Raw genomic sequence first — 19,547 nt, forward strand, 5'->3', positions numbered from 1 at the left:
GCAGGTCGAGAGGCATCTCGTTAGGCGTCTGGGCTCCTGAAGCGAAGTGGTTACTGGGTTATTTTGTTGTACAGAGATGTATATATATGTACTTAGCTTTCTCTCCGCATAACACATTCTTCATAACTTATTCTTTTTTATCCTCCTAGAAGTTTATGGAGAGGCAGAATTTTGTTTATGTACACTACGGCCAGTCTTGACTTTGCAGGCTGAGTTAGGAGCTTGTTACTTTGTATCTTTGACTCTCTATTCTTGTTTTGGGTTACTTTACACTTAACAGCTATAGCTTTCTTAGCATACAAGTTAACTCGTTTCTTGAGTGTTACGCTTTTATGTCGTGATTTTTTATTTCCTCTATTCTTCAAGGCTCCTAGCATATTATAATTCTTCTGCTATTATATGTACGCATTGCATTTTAGAGGTCGTAATACCACATCACCTCTATTTTACGACTTAAGCGTAAAGTTTAGTGTGGTAGGGTGTTACATTTTGTTAAACTTAACACAATAATAATTATATTGTTAAATTTGACTTAGTATAAAAATAAATAAATAAACTTAAAAAATAGTTATAATTAATTTTATTGTATTAGTTAATTAATTAATAATTTTAAATTGAAATTTAATTTTCTAATTAAATATAACTTAAAATTATTAGTATTTTTTAAAAATTATTTAAGATAAAAAACATTATATCTATATCTTAATATACTGTAATTATTTTGGTTAAAAAATTTATTTATACTATAAAAATTATAATAAATAAATTTAACAATTAAATATGAGATAATAAAAAGTAAAATAATTATTTAAGAACATATATAGAAAAATAATATTTAGTTATGTTAAAAATAAAAAGAAAGTCATTATAAATTTTTTTTCATTATTTTGAATATTATACTGTGTGTATGAAATTATATTTTCTTTATTTTAAATATCACAATAAGTAATTGTGTATATATTTTTAGTTCTTATCAATATGTATAGATAGTTCTAATTTAAAATTTTAAATATATCTAAACTAATTTGAATTGGTCATTTAAGTAAGTATTGGGGGTTCGAATTTCGTCTCTGTATGTGTAGTAACTCATTACTGACCAATTGTAAACTTTTAAATAGAACTCAAATTCACAATGGATTAGTCCTTAACTTAAATAGAACTCAAATAAATATTAGTCTTTAACTTTTGAGTATTGTGAGAAGTAAAAAAAAATATTTATATCTAAATTTTATTATATTTTTGTCCCCACTACTAAATTTTTTTGGGTCCATCACTTACTATTGATTTACCAAATAACTTGAAACTACTATAATATTCGTCCTATTTATTTATTTTTCTCTTTTCATTTTCAATTGTTGGGGGAGAAAAAGAGGAGAGAGAAAATATTTATTTATTTTTTTCTTTTCAGTTTCAATTGTTGGAAAGGAAAAAAGGGGAGATAAAATAATAGAGAATAGAGACATAAAATAATAAGAATAGTTTATGAAATTTAAATAACTTTTTAAAGTTTGGATATTCCAATCAATTAAAATCTATTTTTTATAAGTATAATACTAGTTCTTTTATTTCATAAATAAATTTGTTAGCATATGCATCTTTTAAATATATAATATATCTAAAATTAAATTATATTTTAATAATAATATTTATTAATTATTATTTAAATGGTTTAATATTCTACGGATTGAATTATTGACTCAATAATTCAATATCTTGACCGAATCGATTATTGATTCAGACCTAATAACTATGAACAAAATTTAGGAATATATATAAGTTGGATTTAATTAGATTGATACTTGACTCTAATATTTTACTGAATCTATTTTGACTTGACCATAAATTAATTCAAAATAAATCAATTAATTTTATAAATCTTATATAATAAATTAATAAAATTTTACTTAATAAATGTTAATATGTTATATCATATTTATATCAAAATAAATTATTTTAAAATAAAAATAATTTTATAAAATATAAAAATATTAATTAAAATATAAAAATATCATATTTTATTATAACTTTATCCTAAAATATATGTTTTATTTAAAAAAGACAAAGCTAAACAAGATCCAACTCAACTCGAAACATAACAATAAAAATAGATGGGCACAAATCCGACAAAATATGACCCGGATCCAGGTTGAGCCGGGCAACTTAAAAAATATGACCCGAATTAGTGGGTGGGTATCCATCACTCCAAAGTCCAAACAACTATGACGGGTTAAATGCGGCTTTATATTTGTACCCAAACCAAACCGGTTATTAACCTGGCCTGCTGGGGTAAGGCACAACTCGTGGGTTGTTCGGGTCCCAGCTTGGAATTTATCTGTTGAAGCTGCGCATGTATCCACCGCATCCATATCCGTTGAATGTGCGTTCCCTCCGGCAACTGCAACGCAAGCAATGGCAAGAGCGACTTGCAGTCACCTTCACCTTGTTCCCACTCTATTGCATCCACTCAAGTCAAACTTCTTGCGAAATCAAACTCTTCTCCGAACCGCTCACTTCTATGGGACTCAACGAAGGTTCTCGTCTTTTTCATCGAGGATAAGTATGAGCCTTAGAGCCGGCATCGTTGGCCTCCCCAACGTTGGCAAGTCCACTCTATTCAATGCTGTTGTAAGCCTCTATGTGCCACATTCTCATTTTGATAACGTTTGTGAGCCAGATAGACAGAGAGAGATAGAGACGGATATTTTTCTGTTGAAGTAAAGAACATATATGAATTTTCTTTAGTGTTCATTTCTAGGAATTGAATGACGGTTTTTGATTAATAACAGTTAACTCTGTGATGGGCTTTCCTAATGATATGAACTGTCCTAGCTTTATTTGATTTACGAACATATGGCTGATGATTGGCTACGATTGGTGTCAAATAGAATGACTCCATTAGAGATCCCTCCAACAGCCCTCTGCTACTGCTGCTCTCCTTCTGGCGGATGTCTTGTGAAATGTTTATTTGTGTTACCTTGTTTCTGTTTCTTTTCTTTGTTTCCATTTTATTGAAAAAGAAGGACTTTTGGAATAACTTCATCATTACTATGCCTTTTATAGATGAAATCGTTGGTAAATATCGTTGGGTCTTTCTCTTTTATTTTCTCTAATTTATGGTTAATGTTAGGTTGATTGTGGTGGTGATGTTTTGCATGCATATAGCTCTACTTCCTAGTGCTGCAATAATGTCAGTTTATATCGATTTTAAATTTTAATATACAATCCTTCTTGTATGTCTAGGTTGAAAATGGAAAGGCTCAAGCTGCTAATTTTCCTTTTTGTACAATAGAGCCAAATGTAGGGATTGTTGCAGTTCCAGATTCTCGTCTCCAGGTACTTTCTAATCTTAGTAAATCTGTTCGAGCAGTACCTGCATCTATAGAATTTGTGGATATTGCGGGGCTTGTAAAGGGTGCAAGTCAAGGCGAGGTATTTATATTTTTTCTTCTTATTTAGTTTTGGTGCTAGTAAACACATTCTCTTTTATTCTTTCTCTCCTCATTACACAGTTGCATTGTTTAATTTCTTCTGCACCTTTAATTGTTGCAGGGACTGGGTAATAAGTTTCTGTCGCATATTCGTGAGGTCGACTCTATACTTCAGGTGTTTATCTCTTGTCTGCTCGCTTAGTTTTGTTTATCTATCATCTTTTCACATAATTTTGTTACATCAGTACTTTTGTAATTTTATTTTTGTTTTATATTCTGTTTTTAATGAAACGGTTAGTTAGCTGTACACAGTATTCTCACTTATGTTCTAGGTTGACTAGACCGGATCATTCATTTTCTTGCTGGTAGTTGTAAAGGACAGTTTGATTCCCAAGTGTATATATTAATTGAACTGGTTCTGCTGTTGCCTTTGATTCCCTCTCATGACTGCTTCTGAAATCGAGGCATCTCTACTACCTGTAACTTGAGTTCATACACCACCTTATGGAAATGAAGTTATGTAATTCCCCACAACCTACTAAATTACAATTTTTCTGCCTTGCAGCTTCCCCTATGCAGCTTAAGGGATCTTTCCATTGAAATTGATAGGAATTGGTATTAGAGAAGGCAAAACAGTTAATACAATAAAAAGATAGTGCTGTAGTACCACAGTTGGACTAATGTTAGTGGAATACAATTGAGATTAGTAGCTGTAGTACCTCACTGCCAAGGTTCCACCACCAGTTTAGCTTTATTATCTGACACTTAAGATCCTTGCTCTTTCAAACTCATAGAAATATGATCTAGATTCCACAAAATCCTCCTCTCCTTGCAATTCCTCCTGCCAACTTAGCAACCGCTAGTTAGGTCTCGTCAAAACCAATTCATTGGGCCTGACCTTTCCCTGTTTCCCTCCTAATGTAGACTTAAGCAATTTTAGGTTCCTATCAATGCAAACTGTTTAAATAATACACCTTTTTCCTAAGGAAGAATTAAGAAAACAGCTCTTGGATGTTACAAATTCCATAAATTCTTGAAGTTTGGAAGATCTTGCCACTTGATGCGGCTGTTGCAAACTTGCTGAGTTCTTCTTCAGGTTGAGCCTTTAAGTTCCCAATCTTGATGTTAACAAGGCGGCAAGTAGGGTTTTAAAATTGTTGCCATGGTGTTACAGCATGGCGGTTTTTGGGCTAGCTGCCATCTTAAGCATGTGGTGTTGCAGAAAAGGTGTTTGGCAAATGGTGGCCACTTTGGTGGTGGTGCCATGACGGTCTAATACAAGTATGGCGGGTTTTTTTAGGATTTTTTTTAAATTACCGGGTCTTTTCATTTAATAAACCTAAGCCTAACCTTTATAAGAAAAGTTTTCTTTGGCTCATATTCTCCCTCTTCATACCCTCTCTACATTCACTCTCCCTCTCTGTTGCTTGAGAAAGACGAAGACTTGTGATGCCAACAACATCATTGTCGACAACATGCCATTGTTGATATGTGTTCAGGAGGGTATTTTTGTCATTTAGTGACAAAGGTGCAGAATGGTAATCTTGTCATGTTCAAGGATCTAAATACTAGAAAAATAACACTATGCCGATCTTGGATATCAAGGAGACCAATAGTCCGTCTCAAAAACAGTGGAGCTGAAATTGCAGTACTCATAAGGCTCATTGGACTAAATGAAGACATTAAGAAACCCAAGAGTTCTTTTAAAATTCACTGGGAAGCATAAACTTGGTATTAAATTCGAAATTATCTAGTTATATTTAAATTTGATTTATTGTTAGGGATGTTAAAAGATTTGATTTGGTTTTGATTTTGTTTAGTAGTATTTTTGGTGTTTAAAAATTAAATCAAATCTGATCTAATCTTTATAGATCAAATCAGCTTTAAATTAATTATCATATATTAGGTGTTTAATACAACAACAACAACAAAGCCTTGTCCCACTATGTGGGGTCGGCTACATGAATCAAACGACGCCATTGTGTTCTGTCATGTGTCATGTCTACAGAAAGACCGTTTACATGTAAATTTCGTTTGACCACCTCATGGATGGTCTTCTTAGGTCTTTCTCTGCCTTTTGCCCCTTGTCCATCTTACATCTCATTCATCCTCCTGACTGGATGTTCTATCGGTCTTCTACTCACATGTCCAAATCACCTGAGACGCAATTCAACTATCTTTTCCACAATGGGTGTTACTCTAACTCTTTCCTTTATATCTTTGTTCCTTATTTTATTTAATCGCGTATGACCACTCATCCACCTCAACATCTTGATTTCTGCCACCCTCAGCTTATGTTCGTACTCCCCTTTAGCCGCCCGACACTCCGTACCATAAAGCATAGCTGGTTTTATAGCGGTACGATAGAATTTACCTTTTAAGTTTTAAAGGTACTTTTTTGTCGCATATAAAACCAGATGTACTCCGTCATTTTGACCAACCTGCTTAGATACTATGATTTACATCATGTTCAATCTCTCTATTATCCTTTATGATGCACCCAAGATACTTAAAACTTTTAACTTTTCATAGGATGTTTTTTCCAATCTTCACCTCTATATTAGAGTTTTTCCTTCTCAGACTGAACTTACATTTCATATATTCCGTCTTGCTACGGCTTATTCGTAGACCATACACTTCTAGAGCTTATCTCCATAACTCCAACTTCTTATTTAGGTCTTCCCTTGACTCTCCATAAGGACGATATCATCGGCAAAAAGCATACACCATGACACAGGCCCTTGAATTTGCTCTGTGAGTACTTCTAAGACTAATGTTAAAAGGTATGGATTTAAGGATGATCCTTGGTGTAATCCTATACCAATGAAAAATTCCTCTGTCACCATCGTAAGTCTTCACACTAGTTGTGGCCCCATCATACATGTCTTTAATTGCACGAATATATGTGATCCTTACTCTCCTCTTTTCTAAAACCTTCCATAAAACCTCTCTTGGTACTCTATCATATGTTTTTTCCAAATCAATAAACACTATATGTAGATCTCTTTTATTACTACGATACCTCTCTATCATCCTTCTTAATAGGTATATCGCTTCAGTGGTAGATCTGCCTGATATAAATCCAAATTGTTTAATATCTAAATCAAATCTGATCTAATCAAATAAGATCTTATCTGATTTAAATTAGTTAGATTTAATTTTGGAGTCATATCTTTTATTTTTTTTCAGATTTTATTGTTTTATTCCAGGAAGATTTGATCCACTTTTAAGTTAATCTGCTGGGGATCTATTTAAGCACTTTTGTGAAGCAATCTGATCACTTTTGATGAATAAAAATTTCTGAGTTGCGTTATGCATGTTTTGCATTGTGTGATCAAGTGAAGTGAGTGATTTGCTTGCTTGTTGCATGAAGAAATTTGAGGGATCCACTCCAAGGTAATTCTTAGTGTTCGTTCTTTTAATTGTAGCCCTTTGATCTAGGTTGTCAAACAAGTTTTTTGAAGGTCTAGTAGAGAAAAAAAACCCTTCCAGTGACCTAAGTTGTTAAGAACGGATTTCTTAGAGACCTAATAGAAAAATCTTTATTTATCTTTTTGTGTTTCCGCTGTGTCTTTCCTTGTTCATTTATATTTGTTCATTATCATTTAGTATCAGTTATAAGGCGTAGCTATGATCTTATTTATCTACACGTTCTAGGGTCGGTGTCTAGTTTCTTTATTTTATCTTTTATTTTTGCAATTTTACTTTTAGAGTGATATTCAGCGAAAAAAATCTCGAAAATTCAAAGAAAAAAAGCATGGAAAAAAAAGGAGAATTAAAAAGATCGTAAATAAAAAAAAAAAAGAAGAGGTGTTGTTTATGAAAAGTGCAGTACAAAAAAAAAAGGAAAAAAGAAGGGAAGAATGTCATACAATTAAAAGGTCGTTGATTTTCAATTTCCAAGTATCCAAATTTCAGATTTGTTTCAAATTCTTCTGCGGTATCAATTGGGTTTAGAAAATTTTCTAGTATTTTTTAAATTTGTTTGTCACATAATCTGAAATTTTTTGTCAAAATGAAAGTTTTTATCATTACGATTATCTTAGTTTGGTCTCTTTTTTTTCTTGATTTCTGAAGTAAAACTTGTTAAAGCAATATAAGAGTGGAAATAGACGATAGGTTAGCTCAAATGATGGACAAAGCCATGGATTAAGTGCAAACACGATACACGTGAGAATAGTATTGTGAGGTCTTTATTATTATTTTTATAGGTTTCCAAATCAGAATCAATGAGGACTGAGGATGGTATTAGTGATGATGAAGGAATCTCATATGCGAGAAAGGTTTTTAAGATGCAAATCCCTGCTTGTAAAGGAAAAATAATGCCGACACATATTTCAAATGGGAAAGGAAGATATAGTCAATTTTTACATATTGCATTCTGTCAGAGGAAAAGAACGTTAGATTGGTAGAAGCTAAGTGAAATGAGTTAGGAAGATCTATAAAAAGGTATGGTAGACCAATTTGCACCTGGGAGAAGATGAAGAAAATCATGAGGAACCAATTTGTGTCATCATCATACCACGAGTTTCTTGAAAAGTTTTGTAAGTTGAAACAAGGTTCAAAATCAGTAAAGGAGTGCCACAAAGAGTTGCTGTATTCAATGTGCAAGATTAATTTTGAAAAGGGTTTCAAAGTTCTTATGGGGCGATTTTTGATTGGATTAAACCAAGAAATTGTAGATGAGGTTGAACTTCACCATTATTCAAATGAGGATTTAGTCAATTTGGCGATTAGTGGAGAAGTAACAACTAAGAAACTTGTAAGAAAAATAAGAATGAATATGAATGAACCAGAAAAGACACAACGGAAACACGAAAAGATAGATAAATATTTTCCTATTAGGCCTCTAAGAAACCTGTTCTTAGCCTAATGGGCCTTATGAGTGCTGCAATTTCAGCACCACTGTTTTTTATACGAACTCTTGGTTTTCTTGACGTTCAAGACCGGCATAGTGTAATTCTTCTAACATCATTCTGCACCTTGTCTCTAAAATGACGAAAATGCCCTCTTGAACATGTATCAAGTGTTCTAAAAAGGAAGACCATGGTGACGAAGCAAAAGAACGCAATAGTGGCACGAAACATTGATGATGATGGCTCCATGACATGTGCAGGATGGCAACAACGTTAAACGTTGTTCGTGAATCTGCATATCCAAGATGCTTCCTTCTCTTTATATTTTGAACCCCTCAAGTTTTTGTTTTTCCATTCAAATCTCCTTTTTTTTTTATTCTAACTGCTCAATTTTTTTCTGTATTCTAAATCCTCAATTTGTTTCTGCTGCTTCGTTTATATTAACATTCTTATTTTGATAATTGATAGTAGTTTTAATCTTTAATATTGATTGTTATAATGTGGATATATAGTTTCATATTATTCTTGATAAAGTATTAGTTGTTAGTAGTTAGATATAATTTTTAGCAGTTTTATTTATATCTTGTAGATTATCTTAGTTTTTATTTGTATACAATTTATAATTTTTTAATGTATCTGCCATTTAGATCATTTACTTCAACACCACCCCGTCATAACCTGATGGCAGTTTTTACCCTTCGGCCATGAGCCGGCATATGCCATAGAAAGTATGGCGGCAACTAATTGTTACTCATAATTGTGAGAACTTGGATTGAGAATCTTGGAATTTGTTGAAGCCTTGAAGATGAGAATGGTGGTACATAATCTGCAATAGGAAGATTAATTAAGTAAGAGAATAGTGCAACTCTTCAAGGCATGTATTACACACATTTTCCTTTAGACTTAATTCACCTCTCGCCAATCCAAACCGAGGGTGCAAAATGAGTTTCTGGCAAACTCGTGCAAGATAACAAGGAAGAGCACTTGATTTGTTTTGGTACTCACGCAATCAAGCTTTACACCAATGATATTCTATAGAATGATAATTTTTTTCCTCTCTCTGCGCATAAAAAATATGTTGACGTCCTATTTAGAGGCACATATGCTTAAGTACATGCATGAATACGGATGCATATTCATGAAGAGAAACATCCCTTTGAGAAAATGCAACTCTTTTAATGAGTTACAACCTCATGAACAGATGCAATTTTTTGAACATGACTTTTCATATATTTTGAAAATATATCTCACAATCCTCCACCATTTTCAAAATTTCTTTCTGCTCTTATTGTCCCAGAAATCTTTTGCCTTCAGTAAAGGTATCTCATTAGTTGAACCTTTACATAGTAACCAATGATTTTCGCTTCTCCGAATTAAAATGATATACAAGCTTTGAACCATTTAATACATATGATTAAGTGTGCACATAAAATCTCATGGTATGTAATAGCTTGCATCAGTTTAGGCTACCTGCACTACACACTTTGGGTGCGATCCTTTTCTAAATCCTGCGACCCTCTAAAATCCTGCATATCATGTGATGCTTTTTACCTGGCCGCCCTTTTCATTTGAAGTATGATCCCTTATACCATGTTTGGTAAGTGTCTTAAGAAAGAAAATATATGAAACACTAAGATATAGACAAAATAAAGAAGTTTTCTGTCTTATTCCTACTGTCCCTAGTTTTTGGGTCAACAGAAAATGGGAAATTTTGTCCCTAGAGGCATTTTTTCCAACTTGGTATCTACTTCTCCAAACTCATTTCTGTCTCCTAGTTTCTTTGTATTTCTGTTGAAACTGTTATGAAACGAGGATTCCCCGTCCCCTCCCTGGTATATATATTTGTAGTTACAGACTTGCTATCACAATCTTGATTCCCTTGTTTCTTATATTATCATGGATCTATTGATTGTTACATTAGGTTGTTCGATGTTTTGAAGACAATGATATAGTTCATGTGAATGGTAAAGTTGATCCAAAATCTGATATTGATGTTATCAACTTGGAGCTTGTTTTTGCAGATTTGGACCAGGTCAGCTGACTAGCTATCATTCTGCCCAATTATACTGCCTTCCTTTGAATGTGTTCCTTTTTCGATAAAAAAAATATTTGATTGTGATATGTTCCCCTTTTCATTGCATTTGGAAGGTACAATTCAGGATTATTATCTTGATTTTGTTAGTACTACAAGAACATTGAAGTATAGTGGAAAATGGCTTTGTTGTGTTAAACATTGTTGAAGAAATGTCCCTTGTGCTCATTTAACATGGAACACCATGCCAGCTCATCTATGGTCCACTATCAGATAGAATGTGGACTTCATCTAAATCCTATTCAATGGTAGATATGGATATGTAGTTACAATGTCCCGTATAATATGAGTTCTCATAATAATAACTTCTTTTTTTTTTAGATGAAATTATTATATTATTTTCCTTTGGGATGGTTGCTATTGTCAATGCTTTGTTTCTGGCAGTTCATATGCTCATCCATGCACAGTTGCTTCCGATTTTATTTATTTTATTGATGGATTCCACTGATTTAACTAAGATGTCCTGAACAAACTGGCTTGGATTATAGTGAAAAATAAACAAAAGATAATAAGAAATGGTGTATTTTGGGATGTTTCTTAGATCAACCGGATTCTGCTAACCTGAATACAATGATTGAGGAAAACTCAAAAGAGATTCTAACTACTCTGTAATATTTTCCAATTGAATTCCTTGCTTCTTTGTCTCCCTTCTATTTATGTTTCCTACTAACTACCTTGTGACTAACAGTTTATGTTAAGCCTGTCCCACCCTCAAATTGGTCCACAGTACCCCCACCCTTGTTTTTCTCCCAACATAGGCATATTGTTTTACTGGTCTACTAACGATTTTTTTTTTTTTTTTTTTTTTTGGGGGGGGAGAAATGCAGATTGATAAAAGATTGGAGAAACTAAAGAAAGGCAAGGCAAAGGATTCACAATCTAAAGTTAAGGTACTATCATCTCTCCTTAGTTGTTTTATTTCTCTGTTGAAGACTTGAAGTAAAATCTAGCTGATTTTTAAATTCTTGATATAGGAAGAGGCAGAAAAGTCTGCACTGGAAAAGATTCGTGAGGCACTCTTGGATGGAAAACCTGCACGATCTGTGACCTTAACGGATTATGAAAGGGATGCTGTAAAGCATCTCTGCTTGCTCACCATGAAACCTGTTATATATGTAGCAAATGTTGCAGAATCTGATCTATCTGATGCTGCAGACAATAATTATGTGAAGGAAGTCACAAAAGTTGCATCTGAGCTGCAGTCGGGAATCGTAACTGTTTCGGCACAGGTATACACCTTTGGAAAGGCAACTTTCCTTGTGGTTTTCATGGGACTTCGTATAATATACATTTTCTAGAGTCGTGGTTTGTGTAGGTTGTAATTCCTTATATTGAAAGACAGTTGTTGCTGTTCTTGTTATCACCACATATACCAAAGTACATTACTTGTTCTTTCAGGTTGAGGCCGAGCTGACTGAACTACCAATGGAAGAAAGACAAGAATATTTGAATTCGCTCGGTGTTAGTGGAAGTGGTCTTGGGAACCTAATTAGGGCAACTTATGGTCTGCTGGGGTTACGAACTTATTTTACTTCTGGTGAAAAGGTACGAGGAAAGGTCAAAAAGTTTTAAAGAGAATTGTAGTATTGATTATCCTAGTAAATGATATGGGTGTGTGCATGTGCGCTGCATGATATAGATACACTATTGAATACAACAACAGCAACAAAGCCTTGTCCTACTAAGTGGGGTCGGCTACATGAATCAAACGATGCTATTGTACTCTGTCATGTATCATGTCTACAAAGAGACTGTTTACATGTAGATCTCGTTTGACCACCTCATGGATGGTCTTCTTAGGTTTTCCTCTGTCTTTCGCCCTTTGTCCATCTTCCATCTCGTCCACCCTCCTACCTGGATGTTCTATTGGTCTTCTTTTCACATGTCCAAATCACCTGAGACGCGATTCAACCATCTTTTTCACAATGGGTGCTACTCCAACTCTCTCCCTTATATCTTCATTCCTTATTTTATCCAATCGCGTATGACCACTCATCCATCTCAACATCTTCATCTCTGCCACACTCAACTTATGTTCGTGCTCCCCTTTAACCGCCCAACATTCCGTACCATACAGCATAGCCGTTCTTATAGCGGTGCGATAGAATTTACCTTTAAGTTTTAGAAGCACTTTTTTGTCGCATATAAAACCAGATGCACTCCGCCATTTTGACCAACCTGCTTGGATTCTATGATTTACATCCTGTTCAACCTGCTTGGATTCTATGATTTACATCCTGTTCAATCTCTCCATTATCCTGTATGATGCACTCAAGATACTTAAAATTTTTAACTTTTCGTAGGATGTTTTCTCCAATCTTCATCTCTATATTGGGGTTTTTCCTTCTCAGATTGAACTTACATTCCATATATTCCGTCTTGCTACGGCTTATGTGCAGACCATACACTTCTAAAACTTCTCTCCATAACTCCAACTTCTTATTTAGGTCTTTCCTTGACTCTCCCATAAGGACGATATCATCGGCAAAAAGCATGCACCATGGCACAGGCTCTTGGATGTGCTCTGTGAGTACTTCCAAGACTAATGTGAAAAGGTATAGACTTAAGGATGATCCCTGGTGCAATCCTATACCAATAGGGAATTCCTCTGTCACACCACCTTAAGTCTTCATACTAGTTGTAGCCCCATCATACATGTCTTTAATTGCCCGAATATATGCTATCCTTACTCTCATCTTTTCTAAAACCTTTCATAAGACCTCCCTTGGTACTCTATCATACGCTTTTTCCAAATCAATAAACACCATATGTAGATCCCTTTTATTACTACGATACATCTCCATAATCATTTTTAATAGGTATATCGCTTCAGTGGTAGATCTGCTTGACATAAATCCAAATTGGTTCTCTGTTACTTGTGTCTCTTTTCTCAACATTCGTTCTATCACCCTTTCTCATAACTTTATAGTATGATTCATAAGCTTAATCCCTCTATAATTTCCGCAACTTTGTATATCCCTCTTATTCTTATAGATAGGTACCAAGGTGCTCTTTCTCCACTCATCAAGCATCTTCTTTGACTTTAAAATCTCGTTAAAAAGCTTGGTTAACCAGTTGATGCCTTTTTCTCCAAGACCCTTTTAAACCTCAATCGGGATATTATCAGATCCTACTGCCCTGTCATTTTTCATCTGCTTTAGAGCCTCTTTTATCTCGAAGTCTCGAATCCTTCGATAGTAGTCAAAGTTTTGATCTTTTTCCCTTGTGCATAATCGACCAAGGCTCGGAAGAGTCTTCTGTCCCTTATTAAATAACTCGTAGAAGTAGCTCTTCCACCTTTCATTAATCTTCTCCTCTTGAGCCAACATCTCTCCATCCTTATCCTTTATGCACTTAACCTGATCCAAATCTCTCGTTCTTCTTTTCCGATTCTTTGCGATTCTATATATACCTTTTTCTCATTCTTTCGTGTCCAAAGATTGGTAGAGACCCTCATATGCTCTTGTTCTTATTTCACTTACAGCCACTTTTGTCTTTTTCTTAGCCACCTTATATTTTTCCCAGTTATCTGCATTGCGGCATAAAGACCACTCTTTAAAGCATTCCTTTTTTATCTTTATCTTTTCTTGTATACTCGCATTCCACCACAAAGACTTCTTGTCTCTTGGTCCTATTCCTTTAAATTCACCAAAACTTTATTTTGCTGTTCTTCTAATAACTTCTGCCATCTCCCTCCACATCTCTTCCGCGCTTCCATTTTCATCCCACTTTGTCTCTTCTCCTACCCGTCTTAGGAAGCTTCTTTGTTCCTCACCTTTCATCCGCCACCACCTCGTCCTTGGGTTTTTCATATGATGTCTTTTCCTCAACTTTTGCTCAACGCGAAAATTCATTATGAGCACCCTATGTTGTGTTGTCAAACTCTCTCTCGGGATAATTTTACAGTTAATGCAAAATTTCCGGTCGACTCTCCTCAACAAGAAGAAGTCGATTTGAGAGCTTGTCATGCCACTCTTATAGGTTATAAGATGTTCGTCTCTCTTTTAAAAACATGTATTTGCGATGAGAAGATCAAAGGTTGAGGAAAAGTCCAAAATAGTTTTACCCTTGTCATTGATCACCCCGAAACCATGACCTCCGTGAATACTCCCATATCCAGTCACTTCTCTCCCAACATGGCCATTTAAATCTCCTCCTAAGAAAATCTTATCTCACAAAGGTATGCCTTGAACTAAACTCTCTAGATCCTCCCAAAACCTTATCTTGTGTTGTTCGTTCGAATCCACTTGCGGTGCATAGACGCTAATCACATGGAAAGCACCTCCCTCCACCACAAATTTGATAGAGATGATCCGATCTCCCACCTTCTTGACATCCACTACGTCCTTCTTCCACTGCTTATCCACTAGATACACTATTGAATAACTATAAATAGATTTTTCATTCCAAAGTTTTCTACTGTTTAATATATTTGCATATTATGAAGATTATTTGTGCCAAAATTTATAAAAATTTAACTTTAACAAGATTTGATCTAACAATTTCTATTGTACATTCTTAACATTTATAGTACATGGAGTTTAGGGTTTAACAACTTTCTTCACTCGATGAAGTGTCGGTGAAAGATTTGATTACGTATCACATCATATTTTATTGTCAAAAATGATCTTGTTTATCTGATGCCTATACAGGAGACAAAAGCATGGACAATACTTGCAGGTTAGTTTCGCTGTAATTTGGCTTTTACATTGTTCAGTAGTTAATTATTTCCTCATTGAATTTCATCCTTTTCTGAAAACATGCTTAGGAGATTGGCTGTATATTACCTTAAGTAGGTTATTATTATTAGCATGGAATTTTTGATCTTTTGATGGGTAATGAACAGATGTTGTCTTCCCAGGTGTGATGCCTGCATATTATTGTTTATGCCCATTCTTTTTTAAGATTCATGACCCATCCATATTTGTGACATAGTAAGATTGATTGACCAATAATAGTAAAAAAAAAAAAAGGAAAGAAAAAAACAACTATCTTATACTTAGATTTGTCTGTTCTGAGTTCTAAGCTTTTCTTGTAATAGGAATGACTGCACCTCAAGCTGCTGGAGTAATTCATTCCGACTTTGAGAAGGGCTTCATTCGAGCAGAAACAGTAAGCATCAAGGATGTAATATTTAACTTCTGTTCATATAATATAATAGCATATGACTTGGCATAGAAACTATTTTGAGCTTAAAAAAAATATATATTAAAACAATCCAACTAGGGAGCCAATATCCTATCAACCAATTTCAACCAACAAACAAACCAACCAACTCATTGACACTCCTTTTTTTTTTTTAAATTTGGGAGCGGCCCTTCCTTGATCCTGCATTAACGCAAAATGCTTGCACATTAGGCTACTCTTTTCTGTTTTTTCTTTCTCTTTTTTTACCCCTTCTCACTTCTTCTCCTTTCCAACACCACAAAATCACCCAGAACCACCACCTTTGCTGCAGCCCCTCTGCCGCCACTGGCTGCCACTGTCTCTGATCACCCTAAATCCTAAACTCTAAACCTTAAATCCTAAATCCTAAATTCGGAAACCTAAATTCTAATCCTTACATTTTAAACCCTAAACCCTAAATTCTATATTCTTAACCTAACTCCTAAATTCTAAACCCAAAATCCTAAATTCTATAGCTTAGATTAGTTTTATTTTGTCCACTTTCAAATGTTTTTTTACGTGAGTTTCGAATGTTTTTATCCTGACTAATTTTGGAAATTCCTTTCTTTATGTTCATTTCTTTTTGGCTGATTTTTAAAATTAGTTGGCTGAAATAATGTTGACTCCCTAGACTTTTTCTGAAAACGTAGTATGCTACTTGAATGGATTAAATTTGACAAACTTTAATAATAAGATTCTTAAATTATTGTCTAAACTTTCCGTTTTGAACTTTGGATGTAAGGCAGAACAACCTCTAATCTATGTAATCTTGTTTGTATTAATTTGATGTAAATAACTAATTTCATACATACAGATACTAACTATATGGAGTAAAATGTGAGTCTAGTGTGTCTACCTAACCATGAATACACAGTATTAACTATAAGAGGAACGAGCTCCTAATTAGTTAAGAATCAGCAACACATTTAGCATTTTTATTCTTGTTGCTGCGTCCAGAATGCACAGCAAGATCCTTTCCATATATTATTTAGGAGTGTTTTTATATGGCTCAAAACGCATGTAACATGAACTGAATTCAATATTGTGAAGACCAATTAAAATTTGTTGTTGGAGGAAAACTCGTGTATGATGAGGATGTGAGTATGTATTGTTTTAAACAACAACCAATTATATCTATTCATTGCACATATGAAATTAGATTTCACACCAACAATCAGTTTTCTCTATTTTGTTGTACTGCATTAACCTTCATAATTTTTACTTTAATTAGGTGGCTTATGATGATTTTGTTGCTGCTGGTTCACTAGCTGCTGCAAGAGAGAAAGGACTTGTGAGTTGCTTATTTTAGTAGGTTTTGTTTTACATGCATGCACATCACTTCAGATTTATTAAGAAATGCACATACCATATTATATTCTGTTTGATTACTATAAAGGCACAATATTACAAATGTTATTTATTAATTTACCAGTCTGGTTTTTGTTCAATATGCCTTAAATCAAGTGGTTTAGCAATCAACTATTAATTAACAAGAAATCAATCCTGGCTGCAAACCACTTGTGGAAATTGATGGATAGATATTAAAGGTAACAAAGAGAATTGCATGTGGTTTACAAAGATTTGGAAAGATATATGATAGGGTTCCAAGAGAGATTTTTATTGAATATTACTATAATATTTTCTTTTCTTTTCTTTTTTGTGGGAATATTACTTTTTTTGAGGAATTACTTTGTTTGCAGCTGAGATCCGAAGGTAAAGACTACATTGTACAAGAAGGAGATGTGATGCTTTTTCGATTCAATGTTTAGTCGAAATTAATGCTCCAAGTTGGGGGTTCACAGGAGTTGAGAACTTGGCATATTCAAGGAGTAAATTTTCATAAAGTTGCTGGTTATACTTTAGACATGCATTGTTTCTTTCTGTCTGTTTGTTTTAGGAGAATGCTCCAATCTGGAGTCCGTGAAAGATGAGATACATGATTAGTCTGAAACAACTCAGAACCTTTCTCGGCCAATTTTTTATCGGTTTGCGCAAGCATTGTTTTGTTTTCAATACACATTAGGGAAAGTACACATTAATATGTAAAAAATAATACAAAAATGAATTAGGGGTCTTTCTTTCTTTGTTTAATCTCATTCATCACCTAGCCAATGTCTCTGATACTTGGACATGGACGCTGACTCTTGTATGTTTTTTCGTGTAGATTTTCTTTTGGTTCTTAACTTCCTCTCCTAACATACATGTATTTTGGTGGATAAGCTTGGAAATTCAAGGGAATAGATCTTAATTTTGTTCTCTTAATTATTAGATAAAGTGTGATTTCTCATTTTAAACTTTTCAAGTGGGACAAAAAAAAAAAAAAACGCGAGTGAATATTGAAAGGTGAGAGATTACAGTTTACCAAACAATTAAGAAAAAAAAATAGAAAAGATTGTTGTGACATGGATAGATAAGGATGATGGATGTCCATTTATGAGTGGTACATTTTCCCTATGTTAAAAGAAATAAATTCTTAGAATGAAAAAGTTTGAAACGTAAACTTGATGTGCCAATAAATACATGTACTGAGGCAAAGAAAATATACACAAGTAATAACAAAACATTCTTACCTCTCTCTTCTTTCATGCACTATAATATTATAAATTCTATTTTATTCTCTCTGGGTGTTAGTATATAAGTATTAATATATAATATTAATATATTTCTATTAGTATGAGATATTGAAGTGGTGATTATTATTAAGGTTGCGAGAACCGAACCAGTCAATAAACCGGTAAGGCGACTGGTTTACTGGTTCAGTGGTTCGACCGGGGTTCAACCGGAGTTCAATTGATTTAATTAAATATTAAATAAAATTATTAAAAATTTAATATATAATTTTACATATTTAAATTCATTAATTTTTAAGTAAAAAAAATTAATATGAAAATAATTTTAAAGTTATACTTCAACATGAGACTGTTGTTATACCTCAAGATTAAACATTAGTAGTTTTCTTAAAAACACACTCGATACATTAAAGACAGTAGAGGTTCATAATTTCACAATTTTAAATATTGTTCTTTAAAGAATATATTATTATGATTATGACCATTAGGGAATAATACATGTTACTCTAATATATCCATTAGTATATTAAAAATTTAAGATATAATAAAATTGAAGATGAAAAGTTCATTGATAGTATTCAGTTTGAGTTAAATTTATTGATGACTTTAAAACAACTGAGGCAGAATTTCCACTCAAACTGCTAAAAATTAGTGTATACCAGAAAGAAACTTCGTCTAACACCAGATCTTATTGAAACTCAGCCAGGACCTAAAAGAGATTAGTAAACCAACACTTCTCCCTCTCCAGACTCAAGGCATGATCCAGTTCCAGACAACAACCCTGAGGTAGACTATTATTCCTATCGTCCTGTTCCAGGCTTTGCTCAAGAATAAATATTGGATAAATTTGGAAGAAACTTTAACTTCAGTTTGTGAAGATTAGGACTTTACTGGCTATTGCTGCAGCAAAGAAGTGATCTTGTAGGCAACATTGTCAAGCCAAGGTTAATTATTCTCTTATACAATTCAATTATCCCTTTTTGGGCTGCCAATATACAATTCAATTGAATAACACATTGATGAAATCTCTTATTGTGCAACAAGCCTCTTATTACTAACCAAACCCTAACTAGGTTCAACAAATTCAATACTTTTTAACAACAAAAACTCAGAATACAGACAACTCAATCTCCAAATCTAGAAACAGAAAAACTAAGTGAAACAATCCAAATTAAATTCAGAATCACATTCAGCAACAACCCAACTCAAAACACAATCCCAACTCAGAATCTAGTACAAAAAATCAAACTCAGAAGCCAGAATCTTAGAAATCGAAACTAAAGAAGCAGCAACTTACTGGGGACACGGCGAGGGAGGAACGACGGTGACAGTGAGCTCAGAAGAGGATCATTTTGCGACGGCGAGGAACCGAGCAGAGATTCCACGGCGAGGCTCCGGGCAGAGATTCACGGAGGAGAGGACGCGCTTGAAGAGG

General features: G+C 33.9%; 1 protein-coding gene across 7 annotated transcripts; it reads left to right on the top strand.

The window, feature by feature from the left end:
• Positions 1–2,264: 2,264 nt before the first annotated feature.
• Positions 2,265–17,633, top strand: LOC112790678 (uncharacterized). 7 transcript variants are annotated; one of them, XM_025833195.3, is made up of 11 exons: positions 2,265–2,625; positions 3,241–3,429; positions 3,550–3,603; positions 10,206–10,316; positions 11,204–11,266; positions 11,351–11,605; positions 11,775–11,921; positions 15,029–15,056; positions 15,418–15,503; positions 16,774–16,833; positions 17,243–17,633. In XM_025833195.3, the coding sequence occupies exons 1-11, from the start codon at positions 2,410–2,412 to the stop codon at positions 17,309–17,311; spliced, it is 1,278 nt and encodes a 425-aa protein (XP_025688980.1). In that variant the 5' UTR covers positions 2,265–2,409; the 3' UTR covers positions 17,312–17,633. The 7 variants fall into 7 exon arrangements, 3 of the variants coding, with proteins under 3 accessions (XP_025688980.1, XP_025688981.1, XP_072089236.1); XM_025833196.3 differs by having other exon boundaries at positions 15,418–15,488; XM_072233135.1 differs by having other exon boundaries at positions 2,274–2,625; positions 3,241–3,333; positions 15,418–15,488.
• The last annotated feature ends 1,914 nt before the right edge of the window (positions 17,634–19,547 follow it).

The sequence above is a fragment of the Arachis hypogaea genome, chromosome 3 (assembly GCF_003086295.3).
Source record: "Arachis hypogaea cultivar Tifrunner chromosome 3, arahy.Tifrunner.gnm2.J5K5, whole genome shotgun sequence".
Classification (NCBI taxonomy): domain Eukaryota; kingdom Viridiplantae; phylum Streptophyta; class Magnoliopsida; order Fabales; family Fabaceae; genus Arachis; species Arachis hypogaea.